At 35.5% G+C, this 16604-nt stretch overlaps 1 protein-coding gene and 1 pseudogene across 2 annotated transcripts in view; one reads left to right on the forward strand and one right to left on the reverse strand.

The window, feature by feature from the left end:
* Positions 1-16604, forward strand: part of IPMK (inositol polyphosphate multikinase) — a 68324-nt gene that overhangs the window by 30703 nt on the left and 21017 nt on the right. Inside the window, exons 2-3 of one of the 2 annotated variants that reach the window (XM_077125284.1) lie at positions 4674-4768; positions 10408-10504. In XM_077125284.1, the coding sequence (XP_076981399.1) occupies positions 4674-4768; positions 10408-10504 (192 nt within the window). The remainder of the gene's footprint in view (positions 1-4673; positions 4769-10407; positions 10505-16604) is intronic. The other variant, XM_077125285.1, reaches the window with a different exon arrangement.
* LOC143653897 (nucleophosmin pseudogene) lies at positions 13171-13860 on the reverse strand (annotated as a pseudogene).

Consider the following 16604-nt stretch of genomic DNA (forward strand, 5'->3'; position numbering starts at 1 on the left):
TTTAAGTAGGCTTAGTCTATCCTTTGCAGGGATAAGTTTCATAGGAACAAACCCTAAGATTGAGGGCTCAGCATATTGGTTTAGTTGTCCCTACTGCTTGCAAGAATATCGGAAGTTCTCCAAGTGGGGAAGTTGAATTTTCCCTCTTTCTCGCCATTCCCCCAAGGGAACTTTGTAAATACTTTTTTATTCACTATTCAAATCACTCTGGGATGCTTCAGGACATCCCTCTAGACAAACCTATGTAATCTCATGCCATATTCAAGTTCCATGTACTTATGGTGTTCAGTTATACATACCATATCCCTTCCTCCACCCTTTCATTGATCACTAGCATTACAGTCTACTAAATTTACTTTAACATTTCTTCCCCTTATTATTTATTTATTTTTAATCCATATGTTTTACTTGTCTGTCGATAAGGTGGATAAAAGGAGCCTCAGGCACAAGGTTTTCATAGTCACACAGTCACATTGTGAAAGCTATATAATTATACAGTCATCTTCAAGAAACATGGCTACTGGAACACAGCTCTATATTTTCAGGCAGTTCCCTCCAGCCTCTCCATTACACCTTAATTTGGGGAACTTCTTAATGACTAATCAATTTTTTTTTACTTGTGATTGGTTTGTTGAGGTTGTCTATTTCTTCTTGAGTCAGTGTTGGTTGTTCATGCCTTTCTAGGAAGTTGTCCATTTTATCTACATTGTCTAATTTATTAGCAAACAGTTAGTTCATAGTATCCTCTTCTTAACTCATTTATTTCTGTGGGGTCAGTGGTTATGTCTCCCCTTCCATTTCTGATTTTATTTATTTGCATCCTCTCTCTTCTTTTTGTCAACCTTGTTAAGGGTCCATCAATCTTACTGATTTTCTCATAGAACCAGCTTCTGGCTTTGTTGATTTTCTTGATTGTTTCATGTTCTTAATTTCATTTATTTCCACTCTAATCTTCGTTATTTCTTTCATTTTGCTTACTTTGGGGTTAGTTTGCTATTCTTTCTCTAGTTCTTCCAAGTGGACAGTTAATTCCTCCATTTTTGCTTTTTCTTCTTTTTTGATATAGGCATTTAGGGCAATAAATTTCCCTGTTAGCACTGCCTTTGCTGCATCCCATAAGTTTTGATATATTGTGTTTTCATTTTCATTTGCCTTTGAGATATTTAATGACTTATCTTTTAATTTCCTCCTTGACCAACTGGTTGTTTAAGAGTTTGTTGTTGAACCTCCATATATTTGTGAAGTTTCTAGCCCTCTGCCTATTATTGATTTCCAATTTCATTCCTTGATGATCTGAGAAAGTGATTTTGCATGATTTCAATCTTTTTTGAGACTTGCTATGTGATCCAACATAAGGTCTGTTCTTGAGAATGAGAAAAAGGTGTACCCTGCTGTTGTGGGGAGTAATGTTCTATAAATGTCTGTTAAGTCTAGTTCATTTATTGTATTATTCAAATTCTCTGTTTCTTTATTGATCCTCTGTCTAGATTTTCTGTCCATTGATGAGAGTGGGGAATTGAAGTCTCCAACTATTATGATAGATGTGTCTATTTCTCTTTTCAGTGTTTTCCTCATGTATTTTGCAGCAATTTGGCTTGGTGCATAATTATTTATGATTCTTTTATCTTCTTGTTGAGTTGTTCCTTTTATTAATACATAGTGTCCGTCTTTGTCTCTTTTAATTATTTTACATTTGAAGTCTAATGTGTTGAATATTAGTATAGCTACTTCTGCGCTTTTCTGATTGTTGGTTGCATGAAATATCTTTCCCAACCTTTCACTTTCAACCTATGTTATCCTTGGGTCTAAAAATGCATCTCCTGTAAACAGTGTATAGATGGGTCCTGCTTTTAATCCATTCTGTCAGTCTGTGTCTTTTTTTTTTTTTTACATGGGCAGGCACTGGGAATCGAACCCAGGTCCTCTGGCATGGCAGGCAAGCATTCTTGCCTGCTGAGCCACCGTGGCCCGCCCCAGTCTATGTCTTTTGATTGGGGGATTTAATCCTTTAACATTTAGTGTTATTATTGTGAGGGCATTGCTTTCTTTTGCCATTTTGTCTTTTGGATTTTACATGTCATACCAATTTTTCTTCTTTTTACCTTTACTAGTCGTCTTCATTTCTCCACTTTTCTCCACACCTCTCTCTCATGTTTTTTCCTATCTGTCTCTAGTCCTCCCTTTAGTATTTCTTGCAGCCTGTCTCTTTGTCACAAATACTCTCAGTGATATTTTTGACTGAAAATGTTTTAATTTCTCCCTCATTTTTTTTTTTTTTTTTTTTTTTTTAAAGGAAAGACAGAGAGAAGGAAGGAAGGATAGAAGGAAGGAAGGAAGGAAGAAAGGGAAACATTTTCTTGTTTTATTGTATTCTGTTTCTCCGTATTTTGTTACATGGGCTGGGGCCGGGGATCGAACCGAGGTCCTCCGGCATAGCAGGCAAGCACTTTGCCCGCTGAGCCACCGCGGCCCGCCCTCCCTCATTTTTGAAGGACAATTTTTCTGGATATAGAATTCTTGTCTGGCAGTTTTTCTTTTAGTATCTTAAATATATCATAGCACTGTCTTCTCGACTCTATGGTTTCTGCTGAGAAATCTACAGTCTTATTGGGCTTCTTCCCTTGTATGTAATGGATTGCCTTTCTCTTGCTGCTTTCAAAATTCTCTTTCTCTTTGACATCTGACATTCTGATTATTAAGTGTCTTGGAGTACGTCTATTTCGATCTATTCTGTTTGGGGTATGCTGCACTTTTTGGATCTGTAATTTTAAGTCTTTCATAAGAGTTGGGAAGTTTTCAGTGATAATTTCCTCCATTAATTTTTCTCCTCCTTTTCCCTTCTCTTCTCCTACTGGTATACCCACAACACGTAGATTTCTTCACTGCCTGTTGTCATTCAGTTCCCTGAGTGTCTGCTCATATTTTTCCATTCTTTTCCCTATGTTTTATTTTGCTTGTCAGATTTCAGATGTCCTGTCCTCTAGTTCAGTAATCCTATTTTCTGCCTCTTAAAGCCTAACATTGTAGGTTTCCATTGGTTTTTTTTTTATCTCTTCTATTGTGCCTTTCATTCCCATAAGTACTGTGATTGGTTTTTTCAGACTTTCACTTTCTTCTTTTTGTTCAATCCCTGCCTTCTTTATATCCTCTCCCTCAATTCATTGATTTGATTTTTTATGAGATTTTCCATGTCTGTTTGAACATACTGAATTAATTGTTTCAACTCTTGTATCTCATTTGAATTGTTGGTTTGTTTCTTTGACTGGGCCATAACTTCAATTTTCCTGGTACAATTCATTATTTTTTGCTGGCATTTAGACACTTAATTTCCTTGATTAGTTTATTCTGGAGATTGTTTTCCCTTTTTTACCTAGGAGTTTCTTGCTGGATGAGTGTGTTGTCTGTCTGTTCTTTGATGTTGAGTTCAGCTTATTCTAGACCTCCAGCACAAGTTTTGTTTACCAGATCAGAATTTTTCAGTTCTTGTTTTCATTTTGTTTCTTGCTCTGCCTGTATGGTGCCTTTTTTTTTTTTTTTTTGCCTTAGGAGGGTTTACTTAGGTATTATAGACCCCAGTCAGATTTTTTTCAGTCCAGACTGGCCTCCTCTCAGGAGGAAGGAGTCACCTGCATGAGTTTTCCCTGAGGGTGAGACCCAGCAAGTTGAAAGGCTTTCCTATAAAGCATCTAGACTCTGTGTTTTGTGGTACCTTTAACTTCAGCAAACCCTCCCTGCTGGGGGCGTTATTTAGATTGAGGAGAGGTTGTGTCTGGCTTTAATACCTTCAGTTTTCCAGAGCCTGGGGTCTGAATTCTTTGAGGGAGTTATTCCACCTAAGTTTGGCCCCACCCCTCTCCTGGGGAAGGCATAGCCTCCAGAGAATTACTTCCTTTCATCTGACCAGACTCTTTGTCTCTCAGACAAGGTTAATTCCTCCCTGGCCTGGGGCAGTTGGAGCCTGAGAAGTCTTGCAGTTGTATCCAAAGAGCAGTCAAGCCATAGAAACACAGCCACAAAAAAAGAAAAAAAAAAAAAAACTTTTCAGAGCATGACCCCCATTCCTCGGGTTTGCCAGTCAAGAGCTTAAGTTGATAAGTTGTTCTATGTATCTCCAGGTCCTATGTGCCCCCTACTTTCCTTCAGGGCCCAGACCCTTTCAAGTATTTTATGCTGTCCAACCTGAAGAAACCTCTGGGTTTTTTTGTTTGTTTGTTTTTCTTTTTCCATCAGACCTGCCCCACTCTATGCCTGGGCGAAACCTAGCAACCTCAGCTTTTACTTGAGGTTTAGCTGAGTTGGGGATCTCTTTAGTAGTCAGAATTTGTTAATTCCACAATTGGAGCTTGGTTGAGCTCAGCCCGTTGCTGTTAGTAAGGTCTCTTTGCTTTCCATTCTGGAAAACAACCTGTGGGGGAGTAGCGTGAGCCTCTGTCTTGGGGGACTTGTGGTTCTGGGTGGTATCACAGCTGGCCCAGCTTGTCCAGACTGGTGTACACTGTGTGTCAGGTCACTGATGTGGCCCAGCAGTTATTCTGTACTGTTCCTGGCTATTTGGTAGCTGCTGTGCAGGACAAATTAAATTCTACACCTCACTAAGCCGCCATCTTAGTATTCCTCTCCCTCAAGATATGCCATTATTAAGCCACTAAAAATTTCTGATTTTTGTGCTATAGGCATACTGCAACATCCAGATGGCACAGTTTTGAAACAGTTACAACCACCTCCACGGGGCCCAAGAGAGCTGGACTTCTATAATATGGTAAGTGAGGTAAGATTTGTTTTGTTGTATTCAGTGTTTTTCAGCAAGCTTTCTGGTGGTGATTCAACAGTAAGAAATACATTTTACATGTCTTAGTAAACTGTGAATGTATAACTGAAACAAAAGCTTCATGAAAGACAATGCATATCTTTACTGATTGTGATGCATTCTAGTATTTTCTACTCCATTTCTTTTTTTAAAACCTCCTTATTCTGAATCACTAAACTGATTTCAGTTAATGGATTGTAATCCACAGTTTGAAAACATTTAACCGAGAGACCATTTGTAGACAAGCAGTGAACTGTTTTTGGGCACGTTTTAATTTTCTTTTAAAGAGTTGTGATATTATCTTTTAGGGGGAAAAATGTATAGTAATATGGTATGATAGATAAGATCAAATCATATCCCCCCAAAAAGATATGTTTTTAATCCTAATCTGTGTTCCTATTTATAAATAGAACCTTTTGAATGTGATTAGTTAATATATAGCCAGATTGAATCAGGGTAGGTCTTAATCCATATTTCTGGAGGCCTTAAAAAGAGAGGAAATTTGGACACAAAAACAAGACATGGGAAGAAGCTAGAAGTTGGAGAAAGCCACAGAAGGAGCCCAGGAACATTGCTATGAGATGAAGGATTCACATTACCAGAATGGTACTGACTCTAAAGGAAGCATAGCCTTGCTAGTGTCCAGTTTCCAAAATTATGAGACAATACTTGTTACTAAAACCAATTCATTATGTGCTATTTGTCATAGCAGCTCTGGCAAACTAAGATTTATGGATTATCAATCTTACATAATTTTGAATTGAAGGTAGTAGTCAGTTATTAAAATTCCTATCAGAAAAGAAAAATGAGCATTTTTATTCTAGGTATTTCATTTTTGGTTTCCATTGTAAGCAATATTTTAAAAATAGTTTTCCAACTACTGGTAATATATTGAACTTAGTTGTGTTTCATTTATTTTAGCAGCTATATAGTATTTCAATGGGTAGATTGGTTATATAAATGAATATTAATTTGATTACAGAATTTTTGCTATTACAAACAATGTTACAGTAATATTCAATAGGTAATTTTGTGTACACGTGAAGATTTTTATTGGATAGATTTAAAGCATTTAATTGATGGATTAAAGAGCATTCACATTTTAAATGTTGGCACAAAATGTTTATTACCCTTTGCTTTTTAATCAGCAGGCTGTAAGAGTATATGGTTGTTTTAGTTTCCTAGGCTGCTCAAGCAAATACCATGAAGTGGTTTGACGTAAACAATGGGAATTTATTCACTCATGGTTTTGAGGCTGGGAAAATGTCCAAACAAGGCATCATCAAGGTGATTTTTTCTCCGTGAAGGTTATGGCACTCTAGGGCTGGCTGCCAGTGATCCTTGGTTCCTCTGTCCCCTGACAAGACACATGGCTATCTCTTCTGGTATTTTACTTTTCTTCTGGGTTCTGTTTCAGCTTCTTGCTTCTTATGGCTTTTTCTCTCTCTCTGTCTGAATTTCATTTTCTGATTAAGGGATACAGTAAAAGAATTAAGACATCCTGGTTGAGGTGGAACACACCTTAATTAAACTAACATCATAAAAATGACCTGCTTACAGTGGATTTACACCACAGGAATGGATTAGATGTAAGACCATTTTTCTGGGTTACATACAGCTTTACATCATCACAGTGGAGTGCAGTTGATATTTCACCACATCTTTTAGACAAAGAATAGCATCTCATTTGTTTGCTTGATTGCTATTGACAGCTAGAGTATTTTTTTTGTTCTTATTTATATTTTATGAATTTCCTGTGTATACCCACTAATTTTTCTCTTGGGTTTTCTTTTTTTATTGAAATATATTGACTCTTTGTATATTAAAAGTATTTTATGACATTATTTATACCATTTATAATTTGATTAATTTGAAGAGTTGATCTTTTTCCTATATTGAATCTTCCTCTCTATGAACATTTATCTCTATATCTTCATTATCTCTATTTTATTTAACACTTAATACTGTCTGCCAAATACTATTGTACATTCTATAGCTATATTCTCTAATTGAATCCTGACAATAATCTGTGAGTTAGGTAATGTTATTATCCTCATTTTATTTTGTAAGTGTGTAGACTGAGACATAATAAGTTTTAATAACTTGCCTAAGATCATTCAAATAGTAAATAAGATGGCCCTAAGATTTTAACTTAGGCAGTCTGGCTCCAGAGTCTGTGCTTTTAATTGTTGCATATTGCTTCTTTTTTGAGGAACGTATTTTATTTATTCAAGTCTTGTCCATAATTTGTGGGCTTTACTCTAGGTATTTTATTTTTAGTTTCCATTGTAAATAGAATTTTAAATAGCTTTCCAACTATTGCTAATAGATATGAATGAAATAGATTTTGCATAGTCTTTTACATCTAGCTATCTTGGTGAACTCTTATTAATTCTTATTTAACTGAAGTTCTTTGAGGTTTTCTATATAGACAATTAATTATATATTTTGTGATTGGTATTTTTGTGTGACCCCTTCAAATCTGTATACTTCTTTCTAAGACTTCTTCAGGACTGAATAGATGTAATAGGGGCATCTTCCTCATTAGGAGAAATGATTCTAACATTTTCCATTAAAGCATAACTTTTAAAATTTGGGGTACATACTTACAGATTAAGGAAATTGCCTTCTGTGTGAGTTAAGGCCCTAGTAAGAAACAAATGGTATACTCAGTTTAATATAAAGGGACTTTATCTGCAAGAGATAAATCTGTTCAACCCTGTTCCTTAAGGGGCAGGGAGAGGAAGTGACTGCTGGAACCCAGGGAAGGTAACTTTATGGAGAAGACATGATCTTAAGGAGGGTCGACGGGAAGCTGGGAAAAAAATGTAGGACATGGATTATTTGTTGAGTGTTCACCACAATTGAGTTATTTGGAATTATATTTATGTAACTAGTTGACATGAATATGGTTTGATATTATATAGTAAGAATTCTAACACTAAGCTTTTGAAAACACTTAATAGCACTTAACATTAATGATCTTTAATAATTAAGTAAACCATATTTGCAGAGTTCATTGGATAAAATGTCTTACAAATTGTTGTGGTTTATTTTGACACTTCAATACACCCCTTTTAATAATGGGTAAAACAGAATATCTAGACAGAAGATCGACAAGGACGTAGGGATTTGAACACAAGTATTAACACACTTGACCTAAAAGATATATACGGAACACTCCAACAGGCAATAGAATACACATTCTCAAATGCATGTGGATCACCCTCCAGGATAGACCACGTGCTAGGTCACCAAACAAGTCTAAACAAATTTTTAAAAATTGAAATTATACAAAGTATCCTCTCCAATCACAAAGGAATGAAGCTAGAGATCAGTGACAGAAGGAAAACTCACAAATATGGCTATTAAATGAAACACTCTTAAACCAGAAATGGATCAAAGAAGAAGTCACAGTGAAATATCTTTTTTTTCCTCATGCAAAAACGTTTTTAATTTGTACATTTAATCAACATCATTGAACACTCCAGGCATTCCTAAATTATACCATCTCAGTCTTTATCATCTTATCTTTCCTTCTGGTTTCATATGTGCCTCTAGCCCTTCTACCTTCCTTAACACAAAAATATTTTCTTCTCTCCTGAGGAAAAATACTTAGAATCTGGCTTCAGGATATCGAGAAATTTCTAATATCTTCTATAATTATTGTTATTTATAAACCAAAATATTAAATGAACAGTAGGCTGAGACTGTGTTAAATGATACACTTTTTAAAGAAAATTTTTAAATTTATTTATTAATAAAAAAATTAACAACAAACAAAAACATTAACGTATGATCATTCCTTTCTACATATATAATGAGTAATTCTCAATATCATCACATAGTTGCATATTCATCATTTCTTAGAACATTTGCATCAATTCAGAAAAAGAAATAAAAAGACAACAGAAAAAGAAAACGAAAACAGAAAAAAAAATTATACATACCATACCCCTTACCCCTCGCTTTCATTGATCACTAGCATTTCAAACTAAATTTGTGTTAACATTTGTTCCCCCTATTCTTTATTTTTATTCCATATGTTCTACTCGTCTGTTGACAAGGTAGATAAAAGGAGCATCAGACACAAGGTTTTCACAATACACAGTCACATTGTGAAAGCTATATCATTATTCAGTCATCATCAAGAAACATGGCTATTGGAACACAGCTCTACATTTTCAGGCAGTTCCCTCCAGCCTCTCCATTACATCTTGAATAACAAGGTGATATCTACTTAATACGTAAGAATAACCTCCAGGATAACCTTTCGACTCTGTTTGGAATCTCTCAGCCATTGACACTTTGTCTCATTTCACTCTTCCCCCTTTTGGTCAAGAAGGTTTTCTCAGTCCCTTGATGCTGAGTCTCAGCTCATTCCAGGATTTCTGTCCCACATTGCCAGGAAGGTCCATACCCCTGGGAGTCATGTCCCACATAGACAGGGGGAGGGTGGTGAGTCTGCTTATTGTGTTGACTGGAGAGAGGGGCCACATCTGAGCAACAAAAGAGGCTCTCTTGGGGGTGACTCTTACGCCTAAATTTTAAGTAAACTTGACCTATCCTTTGTGGGGTTAAGCTTCATGTGAACAAACCCCAAGACTGGGGGCTCAGCCTATAGCTTTGGTTGTCCACACTGCTTGTGAGAATATCAAGAATTCAACATGGGAAGTTGAATTTCTCCCCACTCTCACCATTCCCCGAAGGGGACTTTGCAAATACTTTTCCACTCACTGAATTGGTACACTTTTTAAAGATAAAATCATGCCTTCCATTCGGATATAAAATATATACTTGTTAAAGATTTTACTTAACTTATTTATTGAGGGGACTGGGCAGATCTTAAAACTGTTTCAACAGAGAAGTCAAAGAAGTTCAAATGTATATGGTATATGGAATAAAGGGTGGTTGGAATGAACTAACACATGGATACTGAATTCCTCCCTTTTCCCATGAAGTGTGGACAGAAGTCAGTTGAATATTCACTTGCCATAATATATTTTCTTGTCTATGGACAAGAATTATTTTGTGTTGCTGTGAGTTATCTACAACTGACAGAGTTGTAAAATAATTCAAGGACATTAAAAGGTTAGAAATAGATAAACCAGAAGGGTGTGCGCTAAACAGTACATAGTTTTTCATTGGAGACTCCCAGTGCTCTTTTCTGTTTATTCCTAATTTACTTCCAACTGAAGTTCATACCCTCATAAATTATGACTCAACTATACTGTGTTTTATTTGAGAAATGTGCAGGGCATTTCAAAGTCATTTATAAAGCAAACATTGATAGTATGACCTATGCGAGGTCTACTTACACATTTGTGGGTGTCGAGCGTTGTTTTCTCGGTGTCATTCTTTTCATTTCATGGAAGTTTTTTTTTGTTGTAATAGTTGTTTTTATGTCTTGTATTATTTATTTTTGAGAACTAGCATTTAAGTTAAACATTTGGTTTTTTAAAAAATTATATTAAAAGCATTATTATGTAAGATAAAAAAGTCATTTATAAAGCATGATAAGAAACTTAACATGTAAGCATTGTATGATGCCATCATTTTAAGAAACTAACTTGCAAGTGTTATATTTACCTTTGTTTCAGGTATATGCTGCTGATTGTAGTGACAGCGTTCTTCTAGAGCTACGGCAACATTTACCAAAATATTACGGCATTTGGTCACCTCCCACTGCACCAAATGGTAATCTTTTCTTAAAAATCTTTTAGTCTTAATTCATGAGGGCAGGTGGCTTTTTAATTTCTTTTATGTAAAATCAAGACAGCTTATAAAAACACAGAATACATGTGTTCTTCTCACTAATCCTTTTTAAATTTGTTAGACAAAACTTAATACTTTTCCTTATAACTAATTTCTTAAAAAGGTATACACACATAAATGACCAATGTGTTATAGTTCATTGCAAGTATATATGTTCGTACTTAATGCTATATTAATTTATAGATATTCATTTTTTCCTAGTTTATTATGCAATTTCTTTTCCTATTTTGAGTAAGAAATCAAGAAAAATATATTTCTATATGGCTTCCTCCCTACCTTCTATCCTTCTTTCATCCCCTACTTACAGGTCTGAAATTGCAGTGTTTGGAAAAACATTTAAATTTCATAGTTAGGGTACAGCAGTTCTCTTTCTTTATGTTAGTGAGCATTTCACTTAAAGCAGAATTTTCTACTTACAGCCTGTGCCAGAGCAGACTAATTAATTAATTAATTAATTAATTAATTAATAAGTAGCTTGACTACCTAACCACTGACTAAGGTGAATAGAGAGAATATGTTTCAAACTTGAATGGGTTTAAGAATAACCTATGGGCGGGCCGCGGTGGCTCAGCGGGCAAAGTGCTTGCCTGCTATGCCGGAGGACCTCGGTTCGATTCCCGGCCCCAGCCCATGTAACAAAAACGGAGAAACAGAATACAATAAAAAACAAGAAAATGTTTAAAAATGTTTCCCTTTCTTCCTTCCTTCCTTCCTTCTATCCTTCCTTCCTTCTCTCTGTCTTTCCTTTAAAAAAAAAAAAAAAAAAAAAAAAAGAATAACCTATAAACTTGTTAAAATGCAAATTTCTGGGCTCAACTCCCAGATCTTCTGATTGTGTAGATCTGTGGTGGAGTTGAATGATGTGCTTGCTAAATAAAAGCCATAAATTATTCTGATGAAGAGAGCCCTTAAACCACATTTTGAGAATAAGAGGGCTCCAGTTTGAGTTAGTTCCTTTCCTCAGTTCTTTGTCTTCCTTCTATTCATTGACGTGTATTCCAGGTTTTCTTTGCAGGGAATTATGGTTATATCTTCAGTTAAGGAAATCGGTGGGTTCTTTGGATATTGGGATTTTTCCTGTAATTAAATTATATGAAAAAAAGTAAGCTAAGCTCTGTTAACTTTTGTGTTTGTGTGTGTTTAAAGGTCTTTCAGTCTCAAACATATTGTCTGTGATTCAGATTACCTCTTGTCTAAATTATTTCGCAGCTCATTATAATTGCCCTTTTAGTCTTCATTTACTTCATATACTCTTAGACACATTCTGGCAAAGGCGCTTTTTTAAGAGAGAGTTCCATTGTAATGTCCTTTTTTTTCCCTCCAAGTGGTCCTTTTCAAGAATGCTATTTATGAGATAAAAGAAAGGAGAAATTAAGATAACTAAATCTGAATTAACTTTGCCATAGATTATTGTTTAATGTGCAATGAGGTGACACTGTAAATGATAATATGATTAACAGGTTGCTGAGGATGATGTTGGATTAGAAATCTAGATAATTAAATGCTCAGTTTATAAAGTTTGTTTGGAAGGGATAGATTAACTGAGCAAACACAAGAGTATTACTTTGAAAAGTAGAGTAAACAGAATTGTATTGAGAGGAAATATTTTAATTAAAATTAACATTTTTTAGTTTATAATTATATTAGCACCTGATTTAAAAATCAAAGCAAGAGCTTGCTTTCATCAACAATCTTTGGTTTTCAATACTAAATAATCTTGAGGTCATTGTGCTGGTTTGAGACTATTATGAACCCCAAAAAATCCATGTTATTTTTTTTATTAATTTTTAATTTTTTTAAAAAATATAACAACAAACACAAACATTCTTAACTTATGATCATTCCGTTCTACATATATAATCAGTAATTCACAACATCATCACATAGTTGCATATTCATCATCATGATCATTTCTTAGAACATTTGCACCAATTCAGAAAAGGAAATAAAAAGACAACAGAAAAAAATTCATACATACCATACGCCTTACCCCTCCCTTTCATTGATCACTAGCATTTCAATCTAAATTTATTTTAACATTTGTTCCCCCTATGATTTATTTTTATTCCATATGTTTTACTTGTCTGTTGATAAGGGAGATAAAAGGAGCATCAGACACAAGGTTTTCACAATCACACAGTCACATTGTGAAAGCTATATCATTATACAGTCATCTTCGTAGTACATGAAAGCCATGTTCTTTTAATCCAATCTTCTGGGGCAGACCTATTGTTGAGTGGGACCTATTTTTCACTTTATTAAAATACTGAGTTCATTTTACATGTGTATTTTTTTGTCTCCCCACCATTTCATTGTCTGACATTTTCATGTCTCATTTGTCTAACCACTGCTGCTACTATGTCTTATCATAACAATCCATACATGTTTAAAGCCAAGCAAAGAGGGAGGTTCCATCTTTAAAACTAAACAGATATTTTGGACAACACATTCTTGGCAAAGGAACCTGGACAACATTTATCAGACATAGTAGGGAAGGTTTTCACTCTGTATTATAAAAAGGACAGCCAGATATCAACTGTTAACAGAAATGATGTAAGACAGAAAACTTTAACGAACTGTTTATTTTCTTAAAGAGATTTACGCCACTCCCAGGGATCTTGAATAGCCTCCTGGCCAGTTATCTGGAAGCAGTTCTTCACATAATTGATGAATTTGGCTTCCACTTTGGGAAGACAACTACCTTTTTCTATACTTGCTTGCATTTTTACTTTAATGTCTTTTACACAGAACTAGGTCTTTTCAGTGTTTTAGGAGTTTTTCTTTTTTTCTGAAGGATTCTTGATCTTTTGGACTTGGTTTTGATGGTTTTGAGTCTTTTCTTTTCTGGTTTGATTTCTGTGCATTTTTCACTGGAGTATCTCATATAGATTTCTTCACTGGGCCTTTTTTTTCCATTTCTTCATCACCAAAATCATTATCTTCATCTTCATCCTCCTCCTCCTCATCTTCATCAGCAACAAGTTTTACATTTTTCTGTGGAACCTTGCTACTACTTCTAGGGGCAGATTGCTTCCCAGATATACTTAAGAGTTTCACATTATCCTCCTGTTCATCATCTGACTTTGCATCTTCCTCCACAGCTCCCAGGTGCTGTCCACTAATATGCACAGGTCCTCAACCACACTTCAACTGTAAGACCACAGGTGGTGTTATTTCAAAGCCTCCAAGGGAAACCGTTGGCTGTATGGACATTTTCAAAGTTGACAGTGTTACTTTAATTGGACTGCCTTCAAAATTCATTGCCTCTGCTTCAACAATGTGCAGTTCATCCTTTGCACCAGCCCCTAAACTGAATGTTCATAAAGATAACGTGTTAATTTTCATCATTATCCACCTTAAAGTGATCATTTTTGTCAGTCTTTATAAACAACTGAAGAGATAGTTCTGGGGCTCATGTCCTTGTCCATCAAATCTTCCATGGGGTGAAGGCACACACTTAGGTGGGAGAGAAGATGAACGGAGATAGATAACTACTGTTTTAGAGAACAGTTGTGCAGGACTTAATCACACCAGGGTGGGTAGGACCTTTTGATTATTCACACCAGGGTGAGTAGGACTTTTTGATTATTGTTTCCATGGAGATGTGATCCCCACCCATTCAAGGTAGACCTTTATCCTTTTACTGGAGTCCTCGATAAAGAGAATAAAAGGCAGAAAACACAGGGAGAACTCAGAGTAGATTCAGAGAGAAGAGAAATGAAACCAAGACACAGACGTTTGGAGATGCAGAAAGAAAGAGCCCCAGCGGAGGTCAGAAAGACCGATAGGAGCTGAGAGAGCCATTTGAAATCAGTTGCTGGGAATATAAGACAGCAAACATTGCAGTGTGCCTCCCCATGTGACAGAGAAACCCTGGGTGCCAGCAGCCTTTCTTGAGTAAAGGTATCCTCTTTGTTGGTGCCTTAATCAGGACATTTTCATGGTCTTAGATTGTAACTTCTAGCTTACATAAAATCCCTTTAAAGGCCAATCCAATCTGGTATATTGCATTCTGGCAGCTTTAGCAAACTGAAACAGTCATCTCTGCTAATGTAGAAAGAGTTGTAACTTTAAAGTCAAAAGACAAGTATTCGACTGGCAGAATGGATTGGGGAACGGGACCCATCTATATGCTGTCTCTACTCAAAGGCCATGAGGGCAAGGACACAAACGGAAGAAGAAAAGACAAGGATTCAAGTTCTTCTACCTTTGTTATTTACAAGTTTTATGAACTTACCCAGCTCATTAACCTCTTTGAGCCTCTACTTTTTCTTCCATAAATTGAAAAATAATATCACATAGATTTCCTGTGAAGTTGCAATAATTTTTAGGAATGCTTTATAAACTCTAATACCCTTATTTGAATATAACGAGATAATTGATGCTACTAAGATGAGAAATGGAAGGGAAATAAGAGGAAAAGAATGTATATAAAACAGGGAAAAATATCAGGAAATTAAAAAAAACTACGTAAGATACAGTGTGCCAGTAGTACTAATAGTTACCTCAGGGGATTTCCTGTTCCTTTGCTACCCTTTTAGTTCTGCAAGAAGTTGGACAAAACTGTTACACCAGGCATATTGTTTTCCTTTGATTTTGCAGCTTCATGGAATCATGTTTCTGTTTTATGTTTTCGATTGTCAGTGAACAAAATATAAGATGGGAAACTCTTATACATTTGCAGCTACCAGATCATTAAAAAATGTTAAACTTTAGTAGAATACTGTGTTTTGCCTTACTATGCTTTTATTTAGCAAAATAATAAAGCTTTTTTCATTTATAATACCCTTTGGTGATCCTATATTATCATCATCACAGCATGAAGCTTATAAATATTTTGAGCATGCTGACAAGCTCCTTAGTAACACCACTGAGGAATTTTGCCTAATAGTGTGCTTGTAACAGTTTGGAATGTTGTATTATAGAACTCCTGGTAGTTATTTTCATGATCTTTACCTCAAAAAATTCAGGAACTATAGAAAATCTATATATGTTTTCAATAAATTAATAGATAAGTAATAGATTATTGGTTGTAGCCTCTTAAAATTTGCTATATTTTTGTTACTGTGACTTCTTGTAATGATACCTCCACATTTTTATAAGTTAATGTCTGTTCTAGTTTACTAGCTGCTGGAATACAAAATACCAGAAAAAGAATGACATTTAAAGAGGGGAATTTAATAAGTTGCTAGTTTACAGTTCTAAGGCCAAGAAAATGTCCCAATTAAAGCAAGTCTATAGAAATGTCCAATCAAAGGCATCCAGGGAAAGATACCTTGGTTCAAGAAGGCCGATGAAGTCCAGGGTTTCTCTCTCAAGTGGAAGGGCACATGGCGAACACAGTCAGAGTTTCTCTGATCTGGAAAGGTACATGGTGAACACAGCATCATCTGCTAGCTTCTCCTGCCTTCCTGTTTCATGAAGCTCCCCAGGAGGCATTTTCTTTCTTCATCTCCAAAGGTCACTGACTCGTGGACTCTCTGCTTTGTGGTGCTGCAGCATTCTCTGCTTGCTCTGAAGCTCCTTCATTCTCCAAAATGTTTCCTCTTTTATAGGAGTCCAGAAACTTCTCAAGACCCACCCAAATGGGTGGAGACATGTCATCACCTAATTCAGCTTAACAACCACTCTTGATTAAATCACATCTCCAGGGAGATGATCTGATTACAGTTTCAAACATACAGGATTGAATAGGGGTTATTCTGCCATTTTACGAAATGGGATTTTGATTAAAACATGGCTTTTCTAGGGTCCATACATCCTTTCAAACTAGCACAATGTCCTTTTATTTATTATATAAATCCAAGCTTTACAAAGTATCTCTCATAGATCTGGCCAGTCTCTGGACTTGTGATACACTGGGTTCTTAAGAATCAGTAAAGAATCAGTTGTCCTAAACAGAGCTTTCTAGAAATAAAAAAATAAATCCAGTTATTATACTATATATCTTTATGATTTATACACACACATATACATCTATATATATAGACAGTATTTGTAAAAATCATTGTGGTTTTTGTTT

Source organism: Tamandua tetradactyla, chromosome 13 (assembly GCF_023851605.1).
Source record: "Tamandua tetradactyla isolate mTamTet1 chromosome 13, mTamTet1.pri, whole genome shotgun sequence".
Classification (NCBI taxonomy): Eukaryota; Metazoa; Chordata; class Mammalia; order Pilosa; family Myrmecophagidae; genus Tamandua; species Tamandua tetradactyla.